Here is an 18,081-nt window from a genome sequence, read left to right as displayed (position 1 = left end):
TACAAATGTGTACAATGAATTGGTGTGCAACTTTTAAGGACTCAGGAGCTCATGCCTCGATCCGCACACAAACACGAAGCATTCTGACCACACGTAAAACTACTTTACAAATGCATACATCCCGACCTGAATAAATACTATTCATTTACGCACAACCTAGTAAGTTCATCTTCCGATAATTTTAGGTTTCAAAAACCTTTCTGTGCGTATCCTAAAACTACACGTAACATCTCACAGAGATACTCACAAATCAAGTCGCATTCCACATGGGGCTTTGAGACAAATTTCAGCTGTAAGATGCATTAAAGTCCCAGTGTAAAACTGGGACATCTGTGTTTTCACTGCATACGTGGCATTCTCTCTCTTTTTCCCCCAAATAAGTAGGATGTTTCTTTTTCTAAATAAACAAAATAGCTCGTAACCTGTTTATTAGAAAACATGTTACAGTTACAGACTGTACTCTGCCACATGCTGAAATATTCAGGATCATTCATTATGCTAACATTAATGTTAGCCTACTTTCATTAAAGAATGGTAAGATTATCATCAGTGTTATTCCACCTGGATTATATCTACATTCAAAATATACAGAGATTAGTTCGCATATACTCACTGCAGAGGATGATACACAGTGATGCACAATCATGGTGTCCCCCCATCTGCAGCTGAGCATGAGTGACTTTTCCCACTTTTTCCAGCAGATTATTTCAACCATATATAAACCTCTATTCAGACTGTGAAGTAATTTGTAACTGTGTGTTTTGAAAGTGCTAATAGTGTTATTATTATAATTCTAACCCTTATTGTAGAGATTGGATCTTGCATCTAGTTCACTGTCTGTAATTTGTTGCAGGGAGTCAAAGCACAAAACATTGCTCTTTTTGAGGATGGTGTTCATTTCCAGGAAGTTTTAGCAATTTGTGAGAATGAAATGAGACATTTTTGATATGAGAAGTAATTTTGTAAGTGTGGACACTTGCAGACATTGCATCATGCTGCAGCATGAAGAGGCTGCTGATGTGCTTCTGACCTGAGAGATTGGGTGGTTGACATAAATCCACCCAGTGCTGGGGTTGATGTGCAGGTAAGCCGGCTTCTGTCTGGACAGTGAATAGGTGATTGCCGCGTTGCTCCCCTGGTCATCGTCATGAGCTGCTGCTCGCAGGAAACTAGTTCCAACTGGAGTGTCTTCTCTCAGAAAGTCTGACAGGGAAAACATCAGCTGTCATATGGGGAGCGAAGTTCTACTAGCACCAGTTTGAGTTACTGCAACTCCTACTACTATTACAGGAACCGCTATGGTGAAACACTGTGTATGTCTAAAGCACGAATACCCAAATCATTACAGTTGACTGAAAGCAGTGTAACATTATGTTCTGTGTTGGTAAGCAGGTATTATAATAATGGAAACACAACATTGTGCCGGATCAGCAGTCTGTCACCTCATTTTGTCATTTCTGGGTCTCACTGTGCAAAGTCAACAGATGCATTTTTAAATTTAAGAACATAACCTCCAATCCTGCTGACTGTGATGTGTGTCAGCGCTGATCAGACAACAAAAACAACGAGCAGCGACGAGGTGCATTTGCCTCTGTAAGACTGCATTTCAAGCATTATGTCAATAATAATGTCCTTTTCACAGTCACGGGTCTCACTGGATACATTTCAACTGAATAATCACATCAGATCCTGCTGAGTCTAATGTGTGTCACAGAAAAACAACCAAAACCAGCAGGTGGAGCAAACACAGGATTTTCCTTTCAGGGTTCACTTTGACAAACAAAGAATCTTACATCACCATGGTGAATTTCTTTTGTTTATATTATGCCAATTAACATTAATAGTAAGATATTTTGCTGTTAGCATCATTCTCAATACACAAAATGATTTCATATTCTTTTTAGATTTTTTTCTCTTTGTTGTACTTCACATCGATTTATGTGATTGATAGTTGTGGAATTGCTTTTTTCTTTATTAAATGTAAATCTATGTCATATTCATATGGTTCTTGTTGCTACTCCTATCTTGCTTGGTTACACTTAAAACAGCCCAGAGTTATAACAGGTACCAGGGAACCCGAGCCCTGTTTAGTTCTACAACCAGAATTTACAAGCAGAAGTGATGTTTTACATTCATTTATTGAAGTTTCAGTTTGTGCCTCTTTTCATAAAGTTGTTCATATCAACTGTAAATATGACAACACTTAAGATAAACATGGTCTGGGTTTGCATTACCAACCCAAAAGATAGCTGGTGATTGTGTTGTCTCCTTAAGCAGAAAATCTTTGCACTGAAATACATGTTGGTAATGATGTATGGATAACTAAGAAAAGTCTAAACAAGCTCAAGATTTCCAGCTCATTTCCATAATTTGTAAAGGAACCCCCACCCCATAACACATACACACTCACAACTGCTAAATAAATGCATGTCCCAGAAACATTTCAATCTGCCTCTTAAATAGTTAATGAGACACTCTGTGCGTTTCTCTAATCGGACGAGAAGAACTTCTGACACTATGCTTATCAAAACACATATTTGCACAGATAGTAAACAAACAGAGAGCTCTGGGACCTGCCAGCGAACATTTCATCAGTCCTAAGGGGTTTCCAGGATTACAAGGATGCAGATTGATGCATGATGGTGACGACAAATACACGGTTTCTACACTTCCTCTGCTCCCTCAAAACACACAGCTACAGGATGTTTTTGTGTTGAACAAGAAGCGGACGGACTAAGTCACTGGGAGGAGTCGTGATGGTACTCACACTGGTAGCGGCTGTTTTCAAACTTGGGGTCGTTGTCATTCTGATCTGAGATCTGCACTGTGATCTGACAGATTCCAATGAGCGGCTCTTCTGCTTGATCGGTGGCCGTCACAGACAAAGTATACTCCCTCTGACGCTCCCGGTCAAAACTCACTGCTGTGGTTATCACACCTGACACACAGTGAGGACATTAGCACACTTAGAATTTCAGTTTGTCATTGTTTGGACTGAATTGTAAAGCTTTTCTGATATCCAACAGGTACTGTGTGTGTAGAAACTTTTGAAACACACATATTTGATAAGACAGTAAAACCTTAATCACATAAGAAACTCAAAGAGGTGTTTGTGAATTAAGATTCCAAGATTTTTGTTGGATACGACCAGAAAGGACAGCTTTAGAAATGAGCATACCAGAGGAAAAGCTGTGGTTGAGCGATTTGGAAAAAAAGTAAGAAAGAGGGAAGGCTGAGATTTTGATAATATATAGAAAGGAGGGATTGTGACAAAAGAATGTTAAACATGGAGCTGCCAGGCGGGAAGAAAAGAGGAAGACCATTGTGAAGGTTCATGGATGTAGTGAAGGAGGAAATGCAGATGGTTGGAGTGACAGAAGAAGGTGTGAGGAATATGGTGAGGCAGATGATCTACTGTGGAAATACCTAAAAGGAGTAGCTGAATAAAGAAGCTGTGGAAGAACTGTTTGTAAAAATTATAATGAGTGTTTCTGAGCTTACCAGTATCAGGATCAATATCAAAACCAGATGCCACTCCGTCTCTGTTCATTATGCCATATTTGACCTCTCCATTGACGCCCATGTCAGCATCATGAGCCTGGACGCGCAGGACGAACGTTCCTGGAGGCTGATTCTCCAGGACTGCTGCGTTCAGGCTATAGTTCTGACACTGACAACCAAACAGCAAAGTCAGGGGTCAGAATTTGTCATTTAATTTGCAATAACGTAAAAATAAATAATAACTCGACTCACCTCCTTGAACAGTGGTTTGTTGTTGTTGATGTCATTTATTCCCACAATGACCTGCGCTGAGCTGCTGAGTGGGTATGGCCCACCAGATGCGTTGTCATCCGTGGCAGTGATGTTGAGGACGTACTGTGGCCCCCTCAGGCGTGGAGGAGGACTCCGCCGCAGCTTAATAATACCTAAACACACAAATACAGGTGGGGCAAATCAAATAGGGTAGAAAAGGTTTTTTTGTCAGATTCAAATTGAATATGTGCAGGTGGACTTTCTGACATTTCTAAGAGTTGTAATATAATTCACAAAAAGACTCAGATCAAATTGCTTGGGGCTAAATTTATACCTTCAGAAAAAAAGGGACATAATGAAAGTTCAAGTTATATCTTGTGACATTTTCAAGCCTTTAGATTGGGCCACACTAAACTCTATATAAAATAGCTTTATCCTTTAGCAGCTACAACACTTAATGGTCAGTAGCCTTTTTGTTATTTTGTGCCTTTACTTTTGTTTCTTTTACTTCTTTTACACCATTTTTGTCTTCAGATAAAGTCCAAAAGTAATCAACACATCTTTAAATATGACAGAGGCCTGGTGTTGGTTGGCAGGGCTCGTGGTTTCCTTTTATTTAGCAGATTTAAAAAAAAAAAATAGAATAAAAATCAACATTTTCTACAGGGAGAAATACAAATTTCAGCTTCTTTCATGTTTCATCCAAAAGTGGTTTCTAATGCCAGGGGACACTGTTCACTTTACACGTTCCTCTGGAGGAGAACACAGAGTGTAAGTGCTGCTGTTCATGCTTTCCCTCAAAGACATCATAAAAGTGAAACTGCAGGATGTTTGTGTCTTTAAAAAGGGCCTCAATTTCACCTCAACTATTTGACATTTTTAAGTCACCTTAACAAGACATGTAATTGCAAATTATAAACGCTCACTGACTTTGCTTTAAATACACTGAATTCTGTATGGAAGTGTTTTCAGTTGGGTGTTCAGCTTCTTTTTTCAATGCTATTTACACTTTACCAGGCTACTAATATCTCTCATTATGAGATGGCAAATGACTCTGATACAAAGGCTGGTGCACACCAAGTGTTAGATGAAGCATTATTAATAAAATTGAGTGGCTCAGTTACAATACCAATTCCAAAAAAATTGGGATGCTGTGTAAAATGTAAATAAAAACAAAATGATGTGCAAATCTTACTCAACCATATTTCACTCAGAGTAGAACATATCAGTTATTTGAACTGGAGGAACATTTTGGAACTAAGTAGAGTGGCATCAGGTCAGGAATATGATTGGGTACAAAAAAAGAGCATCTTAGCAAAGTTCCTCGATGTAAAATTCTGAAGACTTTAAATATCTCATCATCTACATGAGAAATCTCTGTGGGGACAAAGATGAAAATCAATATTTTGGTCTTTGGGACCTCAGGCAGAACTCCATTAAAAACACGAACAATTCTGTCCAAGAAACCATTGCAGAGACTCAGGAAATGTCTAGATATCATTGCCTATGAACATCGTTTCTCCACAAATGTATATCAAAGCTCGTTTAAAATGGACTGAGACAAACTGTCCTGTGGTCAAAAAAATCAGAATTTGAAATTCTTCTTGAAAAACATGGATGTCAAATCTTCTAGGCTAAAGAGAAGAGGGACCATCTGGGTTGTTATGAAAACTCAGTTGAAAAGCCTGCATCTCTGATGGTGTTGGTATGGGGAGTCAATCAGTGCCTGTGGAAATGGCAGCTTGTACAACTGGAAAGGCTCCATCAATGATTAAAGGTATACAAAGGTTTTAGAGCAACACATACATCCAGACAAAATCTTTTCCAGGGAAGACCCTGCATATGCTTAACAATAACAACTCTAAACCATTTACTGCATCTGAAGAGTCTGGATACCGAACTAGCTGGTCTGCAGTCCAGACCTTAGACAAATTGAAAACACAGCAAAAAAGTCAACCGAGGACAAAGATGAGTCAGGACTGTTGAACAGCTTTATCCTACATCAGACAGGAATGGACCAACATTCCTCTCACAAAGGTCCACCAACTGGTTTATATAGTTCCCAGATGTTTATGGGACGGCCCTGTCTTAAATTTTGTGAGACCTGTCGCTGTGTGATTTACACATTCACCAGGAGAAAGATAAATACCTTAGGGGTTGCACTAGAAATTGTACATTTTGTCATTTTAAAAATTTACTATGTTTTCTATGTTGTACTGTCTATAAAATATAGGTTTATATTTGCATATCAATGCAAATATATCTTGTTTTTATTTATCTTTTACACAGTGTCACAGCTTTTTTGGATTCAGAGTTTTATGTAATGATGTTATGTTCTTTTAAATTTGTTACAGGCTATTTTCTGGTTATTTTCCCATCGTTTGAGTTATACACATACAAATGCCGAATGTCTGTGGATGGAGGCTCCCAGCCTCTGTGTCCACAATGGTAAAAGCTTAAGTTGGTGTAAAGGACAACTGACACGTTGAGCTTAAAAACAACATAGATGAAACGCATTGCTGTGATGTTTTCTGCTCTGTGGGTCACCAACAGCACAGATTGTTGGCACAAACTGCAGCCAGTAAAAAAGCTCGCATTAGTTTAACTCTGGCCTAAAACAAATGTCATATTTTTCTGCGCTAACAATCACTTGCACATTAACATAACAGAGCAGCAGTGCAAACAAACAAACAAATAAGCTGCTTTGGTAGAAACATGAATAGAGACACAGAGGCTGGGAGAGAGAGAGAGCGAACACATCTACATGAAAATACTTCAGAACTCTTTGAAGTGACAAAGCAGAACAGCCAAGCAAGCCAAAGGCCATCTGCTGCTGAAGTTCGCGCGTGCGTGTGTGTGTAAGAGAGAGAGACAGTCTTAAAATATCATTTATGTGCAAATGTTCATGTTTATATCTCTTTGTGCATGGACGCATATGTGCGTGGGGCACAGAGCAGTGCAGCAGTGCATGCTGGGTGATAAGGTGGCACAGCGGCTTAGAGAGAAAAAGACACATACACATGAACACACACACACACAGATAAACATGCAAAAATATGACTGAACATCTCACTGCTGCATATGAACTTTATCTTTAAAGTGTCTTTCTCTGACATACACATTTATACTTGTACTTTTGTGAGAAAACTCATGGACATGATGCAACCCCTGGCGCCTCACCCTCAGTGAATACAGTTTTTTTTTTATTTGCACACACATACAACACAGTAACATCCTTTTAATATGAATGAATCAGATAAGGCAGGAGAGGTCAAGAAGCAATTATCTACACTCAATTTAAAGCACAAGGAAAATAAACAGCGCAAGGGAAAAGGAAACATTCAGAAATGCAATGTGATTTTAAAAAAATCACAAAAGAAAAAAAGGATTCGAAATGGTAATAAAATGCCTACAAGCTTATCTTCTTGTTGTCAAGTGGTCCCAATCAGTAAGTGTGTGTGAAAGGTGTTCACCTTTTACCTAAATGCAGTATGAAACAGTGAATTTCTCTTTAATTCTGCCCCAAACTGAGAACCAATAAAAAAAAAATTCTTAGCTCAAACTGACCCTCACAAAGACACAGAGACAAATATGTAAATGAGTCAATTATGTCAAATAGTTTATATTCTAATAGTTTATATATTCCTGCACCGATTCTACATTTGTGTGTTCATGTTCTTTCTATTTATGCGTGCTTGTGTGTGCGTGTTTTCTAGGGGGGGTTCACTGGCCTTGTTAATGCTACCAAGCTTTATCCCAAATACTCGTCACCATGGCAACAATCACTTTATTCTGTGAGTGTATATGTGTGTGCAGCTTGGTAGAGTGATCTGAATGCTGCTGCTGCTTTGTGTGTGTATAAAAGTTATTGTTTGTGTTGTTTGTGTCTGTTAAAGCTACTTTGCTGGCAAACAAATAAAATGCTCATAATCAGTTAATGAGTTTTTGTGCTATTCAAAGCAGACATCGCTGCTGTCAGTCCATGGGAATATATCACAACAAGTACTGGTCAAAGGAAGAGAATATTTACTTATTCTAATAATAATTACTTTTTTTTTTTACTGTCTTACTATAATAATCATAGCAAATGCATGTAGGTCTGTTCCTTTTAGATGCATTAATTCATCTGGATGAACCTTACTATATTAACTGCCCTTTCTCTTGATGTTCACACAGTGTAGCAGTGGAACAGAAACTGTCAATCAAAAAGCTGTTTGTCTGTGTGCAGCTGTGATGCACTGAAAGTGACCAACCGTAAGATGACCAGAACATCCCTTGGTTTCTGCTTGAAAACTCTTAAAAGCCAGATCAGTTGGATTTCTTAGGATATTTAGGGCTTTTTTACCTTTATAACCACCTGTTAGCGTTTCTGCCTTCCATGTCTCGTCTATTTGATTGGATGAAGATGACTTGCAGTTTTTTGCTTTGTGCTCTGAGAGATGCTCTAGTTGTAAAACATTAGTGCATGCATATACATTACGTAAAGTCTACACAATTGTTCATGAGTCATTTAATAAATCCGAGCTGCAGCTCAGCATTCATTAGCGTAATTAGCTGCTCTTTTCCTGCCCCCTCAAGAAAAGTTGAGACTGGATAAACTGCAAGCATGTCACTACTAGTTGAGTTTGGTCAGAACCACTATAATTAAAAGCAGATTGTTATTTATGTCTGCAGTAATTTTAACTTGGTGGTATTGCTCTGCAATGGCAGTGAACATGACACCGATTAGTTAAACCCAGGATAGAAGCACATGAAGTGGCTTGCAGCAACTGTGGGGAGGGGTAAAACCTTATCAATAGTGTGCCCTATATGAGATATGCCAGTTGGATGTGTAGAAGGATATGAGATGAATTATCAGCCAATGAGGGTTGGCGTTAAGATCAACCGTTATCAGATGTACTTGGACTGCCAATTAAATTTGGCTTCGTGGTTTGCCTGAAAACCTGTTGTGCTCATTTCCTAATAAGCAAAATGCTAGAGCGTACATCTATTTTCATGTTATTTAAAGCACTTTGCAAGTACATTTTGTGAAGTGCTATATCACCACCAAACTGGGCCACCTTCAAACCCCCTGCCACCTGCTCCTGTATCAAAGACTCCTTAACCAAACGGCCTCAATCAGTCCCACTCAGCCCCCACCTCTCAACCCTACTGTCACTCAGCACCAGATCCCCACAAGGCTGGATCTCAGTCCCCTACTGTATCCCCTGGACACCTATGACTGTTTAATAAACCACCGAACCAACATCATAGTCAAGTATGCTGATGACACCAACGTGGTTGGGCTCATCTCTGATGAAGATGACACAGCCTTCAGGGAAGAGGTAGAGAATGTGTCCTGTTGGTGCTCAAAAAATAATCTGAAGCTGAGCTCATAATGGACTTCAGGAGGCTCAGACAGGTCCACTCATTATAAATGGAGAACAGGTGGAATCTGTCTCCATCTTTAGGTTTCTTGGCACCCACATCTCAGCCAATCTCACCTGAACCCACTTCCTCTGTGTCCTGAGGAAAAATAACCTGGACTAGAAGCTGCTGCTGGCCTTCAGCTTCAGCTGCTTGCTGTCTTATTTGTGTTTACATAAAAGAAGAAACACATTTTATGTACACCAGCTGCCGCTCCCTTACCCTTCTGGTTGTCAAGCAGGAAATTGCTATCCTCATTGCCTCCAGTGATGGCGTAGGAGACGCCATCTCCGTCCGGGTCGTTGGCATGAACGATGGCAACCAGAGTGTCAGGACCGGCATCCTCACTTAGGAAGGTCTTATAACTAACAGAGAGGAAGAGAGAAAGATGTGTTATTTCTTTACTGCATACAAGCACTTTGCAGACCTAAAGAGATGAAGGATGTCATGAAAGGGTATTAATGTATGAAAAGAAAAATAGGCTGATGCCAGAATGAGAAAAAAGTTCAATAAAAAAGTAGAAGAAATAAAAGTGTGAAAGAGACAGTGGAGCGAGAGGAGAGGTGAAGATGAAGTGAAAACAGATGGAAGAGAACAGTGGGATTAAAAATAGATTCTGAGTTAAAAACAAACTTAATTAACAGATTGACTCTGTGGGCGAGAGACCCAGACAGCGACAGGGGTGAGGCAGGAAAAAAAGAGAGAGAGAAAGCTCACAGCTGATGTTCATTATTAAACAAAGTTGTATTAACAATTCAAAAGGTGACAAAAAATGAAAACGGCTGCAAAGAGTAGAAGAATGAGGATAATTCTTACACGCTCTGTGAAAAGATGGGTGCCTCGTCATTGGTGTTGGCGACTCGGATGCGGATTGAGGCTGTCCCGGTGCGAGGGGGTGTTCCTGCATCCACTGCAACCACCAAAAACTCATAGATGTGATTAGGGCGCTCATAGTCCAAGCGACGGGCGGGGCTGACCACACCCCCAGATGTGATGCTGAAGTCACTGCTGGGAACGAAGTATGAGATCTCCGAGTTTATCCCGGAGTCACAGTCCCGGGCAAGTACTGGATGGGAGGTGGGTAGGGTGAGGAGAGAGGTGAAAGAAGAAAGAAAATTAGTTGTAAAGTGCAGAAGATAACGCGGGGTAAATAAGGAACAGAAAGAAGGGCTCAGAGAAGATGGTTGTAAAGATAGAGGTGAGAGGAGTAGGAAACAGAGATGAAGAGATTGGATAAGGTGGAAAAAGAAGAAGAAGGGAGACATTTTTATTAATAACTTAGTTTGTACACTGTTGTAATGTATGTATGATTATGTGTACTTGTCTGTCTCTGTAAGGACCAATCTGAGTTTGCAGCCTTGAGATTGATGTAGTTAGTCTTCACTGTAGGATAAAATCTTCAAAGACGTGCTTGGAGGTTCAGACATAGTTTTAAGGTTCAGGTTCGGTTAAGGAGCTCAGTAATGTAGTATGTCAACAAGAGTCCTCGCAAAGATAGAGGGTAAAATAAGCATGTGTGTGAGGATGTGATGCTGGCTGCTCGCCTAATAAGAGCAAAGCCTCGCTGAAGTTGGAGTGTTTGATCTCAACCAGTCACCAGCAGCTATGACAGATGGCTCTGACTCACACACACACACACACACACACACACACACACACACACACACACACACACACACACACACACACACACACACACAGATGAGCTGTACAGTCTAACCACAGGTGTAATGTGTTGGTTTTGTGTTCACACAGACCTTACTTGACAGATCAGTGTGTGTGTTACCTTGCAGCAGTGAGGTTCCAGGTGCGATGCTCTCAGGTATGTTGTCTCTGGTGTAGATAGAGTGGAGGAACTCTGGTGTGCAGTCATTCTCATCCGTTATGTGTACAACCACCTGCAGGGAGCATCCCACTGTTATTATCTGGTATCAGATTATACTTTATGTTGGTTTCATATTCATTTCAGCGTGAGCCAGCAGGAGAGAACAGGTGAGTTATTTCATCACAGTAAGTAAAGCTTTGGGAAGTATGACACACAAAAAAAGAATTGGGTCACACATAATCACTGATTCGACTACATTTTAATGACTGCTACAGTAGATAAAGATGGAGCTTTATCTGCTGATTTATCTGATTTATCTACACTCCATGTATAGTGGCAACTCAAGCTGCGACTATACATAGAGTGTATAAAATTTATAATCAGGAGTCTTCACAAAACAAAGTTAACTTAGGGTTCTTAACTTATTTGTCCTTAAAACATTGTCCTGTGGTTTGCATGTGCCACTTTTTTCTGAATAAAAAAGCCATCTTCATGAAATTTAATGGTTAAGCAATGATTTGACAGACACAGCTAGTAGGGATGTAATCAGTTTTTTCAATTTGATTACAAGAGCAGTATTTTGTGATTCATCAGGGTGGCGTTATTTTATGTCAGAGCTTTTTTGATTGTATAATGCAGTTTATTATGGGATACACACACAAAAGAAGAAATCAGGCAGACAAATTCTTTGTTTCAGGTTTATATTAAACTAATCAAAATCAAAAGACCCAATCAAACCAGTGCCTATGACAGAATGAAGAGAAAAACCATGAAGATGTAAATTTAAAGTCATTTTTGTTTTGTTTTCAGACATTTTCTATTTCTTATCACAAGAAACTAGAATGTCTTAGTGTAAAATTCACAGCAGACACTCTGACTTTATTAAACGTATATACTTTTCAAGATAATTGAAGCAAACATTGTGAAGACATGTCCTCTGGTCAAGGATGAAAAATATTTTCTCGTTCTCCCCACTTCTCCTTCAAACGTCCTAAAACTTGAGCCTCTGCATCATCACCTCTCTGCTGTTTCAGTTTAGTTTCACCCACTATCCCGAGCTCCTGGAGCCCAACCAAAATGCTATTTTCCATTCCCATAAAGCCTGATTTAACTGGTAAGGCTGCAGACATGACCACTTGAGCACAGATTTTCTCGGCAGTCCTGAACCTTTGACACACCACCTGTTCAGTAATAACAGCAGGGCAGAGGAGAGGCGAGCAGAGAGGATTTAGATGCATGACTGCTTCTGCAAACATGCACTGAATATTTAGAAGCGTAAACAGTAACGCTATTCCTTATTAGTTTTTTTTTTTTACATCCAACTCAACAGGTGAATATATATTTCCTATGCTGAAAGACTGATACAAAAGAAAGAAGCACATACACACCTTTTTACATCGGAGAGACACAAAGGCAGAAGCACTGACTGCAGTCACTGTGGTGCAAATAGTAATCACTTGATAACAGTAATTACTTGATTTTATCCTTTGCTGCACATGATTTGTGTGACTTATTTTTACTGACAGAAAACATTTTTCATTTCTGGGGGATTCATTTGTGCATGAAGAATAAGAGCAAGTGTTTATTAGTAATAGAAAACATTGTTAAAGTTGAGAGCTTTATGAAACACCACAAATACACTTTTTCTGTAATATCTGCTAAGAAATTGATTTCATATGGTTAATAGATTTGACCAGTTGTTACTTGAAAGTGATAAATACAAAAACCAAGTAAAAACACAAAGATAACACCGTTTGACAGGCATGAAGAGCTTTCAGCTGAGAACTTGGCATTTCTTCTGTTTATCCATCTTCAGTACTGTTGATCCCTCTATTGTTTGCTGAAGCTTTATCAGAAATGGTTTCAACTGAAGGGTGGTTGGGAAACCATTGTTAAAGAAGGCGGAGAGTAAAGGCTAAGTTGTGCCAAATTATATAAGAACTGGAATGAAAATCATTGGAAACAGGTCTTCTGGAGTGATGAATTCAAACTTTTTTTGTTTCAAATTTTCATGAGTATGTACAGAGGTGGTTGGAAGAAAAGGACAGGAGTGAGTATGTACAGTCATTCATGGTGTGGGGCTGCATTTCAGCCAGTGGTGTTGGAGATCTAGCCTCTGATCTCCCAGCACGATATCATAGCAAACCATGTAATAGACAGGCCGGTCCACCGTGTCCATTTCACGCTTCAGGCCTCTCCAAAGAGTGAAATGAACACACGTGCACAAATTTTAGTACCAGCAGGGGGAGATACTATATTTAAAGCCAAGAGGTCGCTAGTGAGCAAGGAAGGTATGAAATACATTCCAGTGTCCTTCATCACTAGAGACAATTAAGCTAGGTGGCTAATATGTATTTAAATGTGTTAATAATGTATGTTTAAACACTTTCATGTGATTATTTTCATGGTAGCCTGGAATAAAAATATCTCCCTCTGCTGGTACTGCAACTTGCATGCATATCCATTTTACACTTTGGAGAGACTTGGTGTGTCTATTAGACCTTTTTGGATCTCCACCAAGTAGACAAAAGGTCATGTACCTAAATTTTGGGGGAAAATTCCCATCAGCCAATTCCCATATACTGGGTGAAGATGGATTCTTTATATAGTTCAGGCAAAGACAAGTGTACTTATAAACTAATGGTTCAATAACAAACCAATAGCTGCTCACGGACATAATTTTTTTTAACCTAAATTCCCTTCTCTGTTATATATTTAAAGATGTTTTTCCTTTACAGGTGGCAAAGAGATGCTATTTTAGTGTGTTATTGAAACTATCTTGAAGTCTTGGGGTTTCTATATTGAGAAAATTGGGAAAACGTGTGTAGTCTAGATTCATATAATATTAACAGTCAAAAAAAGGTACTAAGCTTGACACCAAATGTCAATATAAAGCTGTTCGACTGAACAATGGAAAGAGACAGAGACATGTTGACGGCTTTAAAATGTCTGATGAAGGTGATGAAGCCAGAGGCAATAAAAACCGCAGAAGCTACAGTAAGGTGCAACATAAGCAGTGCTGCAAAACCCCCTCTCTCTCTTTTACATGCACACGGACTCACTCACACACACACACGCACACATGCACACACACACACTGGCATGCACGAACAGGCAGGGCATTTATAGTGAATTAGCCAGCCAAGCTTATAGAGCAGCAGTGGCCTTTGGGGGACACTGGTAGTTTAGCAGCTATTCTCTCTGTGTCTCAACCATCTGGACACTGAGAGCAGGTGATAATGGATTTCTCTTGGTGTGTGTGCTTGTGGGAGTGTGTGTTAATGTGAACAGATGTAGATATCTGTTGTAGTAAGTCTTCAAAGCTTACTCTGAGGGTAAAAGTCAGTACTTAGCAGCCAGGCTTTTGCACTTTACGTATGTGTGTATGTGTGTGTGTGTGTGTGTGCTCGAGCCACATATAATCTATTATTGTGCAAACCCTGTAACAAAATAAAAAGAAAGCTCCTGCACCACAAAACTGCTGATTCCTAAGTGATTCCTAAATTCTGAACGCAGCTTTGAACTTGTGCATTTCACTGAGTTTTCATCGTGAGAGCTTCACGGGATGCTCAGCAGTTTGTTTTTAGTGGTATGCTTGCAAAATAAACACATAAATTTAATAAACAGTAAATGAAAGAGTTGCATCACAGCATCTGATTCAGCAGCAGCACTTTCTTTCTCATTTTAAATTAATGAGTTTTCATCAGAGAAGTGGTATGCCGAACTGTCAAGGGTCAACACCCTTACATGTTCTCAGATATGTGTGATGATGAGCTGTGGATTTATTTCAGAGGCTGTGGTAACACTTACAACTCTGTATTGACCTTCCAATTCACACCATAATACTCCATGGCCATCATGTGATTCGACTGTAAGAGTTTAATATGCCATTGATGTGTGAACACTTAGAGTGCCTACCATTCTCCACCAGTTATCAGATATAATAAATTATTTTCAATCACTCTCTAACTTCTGTTTTCAATTATCAGGTTGTCTGAGTGTTATTTTTCCCTGGTTATTGTTTTAACTGCAGTGCACGGGACCATAACTTTGTCCCAAAAGATAAAGCTGTGTGTTAAAGCTGTAGCTACATGCTGTTGACATGGATGTATAAATTTAGAGCTTGCATTCACACATCAAACTTGTAAAAGTATTAGTCACTTTACACAGATTAATAAATAGTATATTTGCATGCTTGGTAGTGTAGCTGTACCTCTGCCACGCTGCTAAGGCCGGTGTCGGGTTCAGAAGCTCGGACCTGCAGGGTGTGCAGGTTGTGACCACTCTCATAGTCGACGTTCCTGGTGAGGCTAAGCGCTCCGCTCTCCTGGTTGATGCTAAACAAATTCCCTGGATTAACCAGTAGCATGTATGAGAGACTCTTCTTCTGGAAGGAGACAGCATGGACAACTGCAACTCTACATGGACGTGGACATAAACACACACAAAGCAAGAAATTTAAGCAACATTAGCAACAGTTTTCTTACCAGAAAGAGAAAATAAAGGGAAAAATAGACTTGAGTTCTCCAAGATTTTATGAAATCCTTTTCTTAGACCTCTATCTTCTGCTGAATCAGATAAAATACTGTGTTAGTTTTAATGTATGTGTGCACCACTTCACAGTCAGCTCCAAGTCATGTCTTAGCATGGCTTAGCAAAAATACTGCAGCCGCGGGGGAACTGTTAGCTAAGCCCCCTAAAAGTAGAAAATATCGAGAAATTTCCATATCTTTTGTAGTTCTTTAAATGTCATTACACATTGGTTGTGACATTTCCTTACCTACTTTAGCACTGTTGTTATTTTTATTGCTTGTATTCCTGTTTTTATCTGTGTAAAGCACTTTGAATTTCTTTGAATGAACTTGGTGTGCCTTGCCCAAAGTATAAACATGACCACAGGTCTGCAGAAAGCTGATCTGCATTTCTTTTTCCAAACAGACTTATAAAGTGAAGAGGAGCTGTGACGTGCTGGTCGAGCTCCAGTGCTGCGTTTAAAGTCTGCAGCCTTCATGGATTATTCTGAACTCAGACACCATTGCAACCCGATTAATCAATTTAACATAAACTAACACACAGGTATGCACAGACGCACATACGGTCAGAGGACACGTGCATGTGAGGACATAAAAACAAATAAAAGGGACATAATGGAAGAAGAGACACACAGAAACCACATGCAGAGATACACCCACAGACACACTGCTCACAGGGTGGCATGGATACTTGGATATTAATACAATGTGCTTTGCGCCAGCAGCCCCGAGGATTCACACACACACTCTCCTTCATGTTTATCCAGACCTCGCTTTTAATAAATATTTGAATTTGCCACACTTTCAAATTCTCAGCCTCAGGCCACACTCATACATCTGGGTCCTCTTCAACCACCTCCACCCACCCCAGCCTTCTCTGCATCATCCCTCTATCCTTCATTTTCTTCTCTTCCCTCTCCTTCCTTCCTCTATCATCCCTTCACGCTCTCCACATCCCTCCACCTCTCCCTCCTCCTCCTTCTTCTTCTTTCCTTTTGTCTCGCTCTACAGGGCTCATCTTTTCATGCATCACATGACATGCAAAGCAAGGGAGCAGGCACACACAGACAGACACACATATGCACAAAATGCCATTTTCACATTCTGTGTCTGAGGCAGTGGAATGCAAATCATGTTTCTGTATATATGGAGTCAGAAATATAAACAGACACTTTTGTTAATAAAACCTACTCACAACAATAGTACCAGATGTAAGATTACAAGTACTTCTAATATGTCTCTCTGTGTATAACCCTGTCAGTAACATATACAAACATATAAATTAAAAGCACATAAAACTGGTACCTGTTGGATCACTTCTAATGCAGTTGCTTGATACAAAGCAGCATAAGGTGCTGTATCAAAACTTGTACTAATGGATCATACAGGAAATATGCGCTTAGTATTTATTTTTATGTGTTAACTGCCAGGCATTTTGGTTTGTACACATCTGTACATCCATGCAAAGGGTGAACCCGTCATTGTCAATAGACCACACAAGATGGCGTCTTCTGGTTTAACTGGTGTAACTGGTGGAGGCCTAAATGCTAAAAATAAGACTTCAGAAGTTGTCGAGTAGAGAAGGATCTGTAACAAGGAATGATAAGAAAAAGAAAAACTTAACACTGTCACTTTCACCTTTTTTACTTATTGAGGTTTATATTTCAGAAAGCATGCGTGTAGCAAAAAGCTTCTTTTAAGTTACAGTTTTTCTCAGTCGCTTTGGTGCGTTTCTCAGAACACCATTAACATTTGCACAGCAGTTAGTGCATTTCCCAAAACAATTAGTGCTACAGTCACTTGTTCACTGTAGAATACATGTAAACATAAAATCACCCATTTGGTAGAGCCTCCTCATGAGTGACAGCTGTAATTCACCTGAGATCAATTGTTCAATTTCGGAGACATTTCCAGGAAAAATGATACAGAAAGGTAAAGGATTTGCTTGACAGATGGCCAATTTTTGGCATGTGATAACTAGTTCAACAATTTTGTGTGTGATGACTCAAGCAATGGATGTATGACTATTCGTTTTATTGGGAATGACTATTCAGCATCCATAGGTATGATTACTTTTGACTGACATGACATAAGCAAATGGAAATGTCAGAAAGCAGCAGGGAAATGTATGGAAGCAACTGATTCATGTCCAAAATCATTTGCAGTTTGTTCAGAGAGAGGAGAAATTGCTACTATGATGTGCACAAATGACTGAGTGTTGTGGAGGTTGAACTAATAGTTATGAGAATTTCAATTCTGATCTGAGAAACGCACCAAAGCGACTGAGAAAAACTGGTAAACCTGTGAGACCTAATTGACTTGTGAAGGGCTAAAATGTATAATAGCAGTCTGGCAGTTTAGATGAAATGTCTCAGATGCCATCTTGCATTTTACAGGATTTAAAAGATTAGCCACTAAGATCTTGACGTATTACAGAACTTTCGAGTGTCTTGGAGTGTATACAACTTACTAAATGTGAAGCCTCAACAGCATAGCCAGGTGGTTATAATACTGTAAGTGTTATTCACAGAGCATACACACAAACAAGGGATAACAATATGTCAA

The 18,081-nt window shown here is 39.5% G+C and overlaps 1 protein-coding gene across 1 annotated transcript in view; it reads right to left on the bottom strand.

Moving 5' to 3' along the window:
• Nucleotides 1-16,402, bottom strand: part of LOC146699079 (neural-cadherin) — an 82,461-nt gene extending 66,059 nt beyond the window's left edge. Inside the window, exons 1-9 of the mRNA XM_085472604.1 lie at nucleotides 16,352-16,402; nucleotides 15,198-15,371; nucleotides 10,946-11,057; nucleotides 9,976-10,225; nucleotides 9,382-9,524; nucleotides 3,754-3,926; nucleotides 3,502-3,670; nucleotides 2,768-2,938; nucleotides 1,031-1,203 (exon numbers count right to left, since the gene is read on the bottom strand). Coding sequence (XP_085328730.1) covers nucleotides 1,031-1,203; nucleotides 2,768-2,938; nucleotides 3,502-3,670; nucleotides 3,754-3,926; nucleotides 9,382-9,524; nucleotides 9,976-10,225; nucleotides 10,946-11,057; nucleotides 15,198-15,371; nucleotides 16,352-16,402 — 1,416 coding nt within the window. The remainder of the gene's footprint in view (nucleotides 1-1,030; nucleotides 1,204-2,767; nucleotides 2,939-3,501; nucleotides 3,671-3,753; nucleotides 3,927-9,381; nucleotides 9,525-9,975; nucleotides 10,226-10,945; nucleotides 11,058-15,197; nucleotides 15,372-16,351) is intronic.
• Between the last annotated feature and the right edge of the window lie 1,679 nt (nucleotides 16,403-18,081).

This window comes from Copadichromis virginalis, linkage group LG11 (assembly GCF_057382275.1).
Source record: "Copadichromis virginalis isolate Kocher_CV1m ecotype Utaka linkage group LG11, C_Virginalis_male_GT1.1, whole genome shotgun sequence".
Lineage (NCBI taxonomy): Eukaryota > Metazoa > Chordata > Actinopteri > Cichliformes > Cichlidae > Copadichromis > Copadichromis virginalis.
This window is presented reverse-complemented; position numbering and strand designations above follow the sequence as displayed.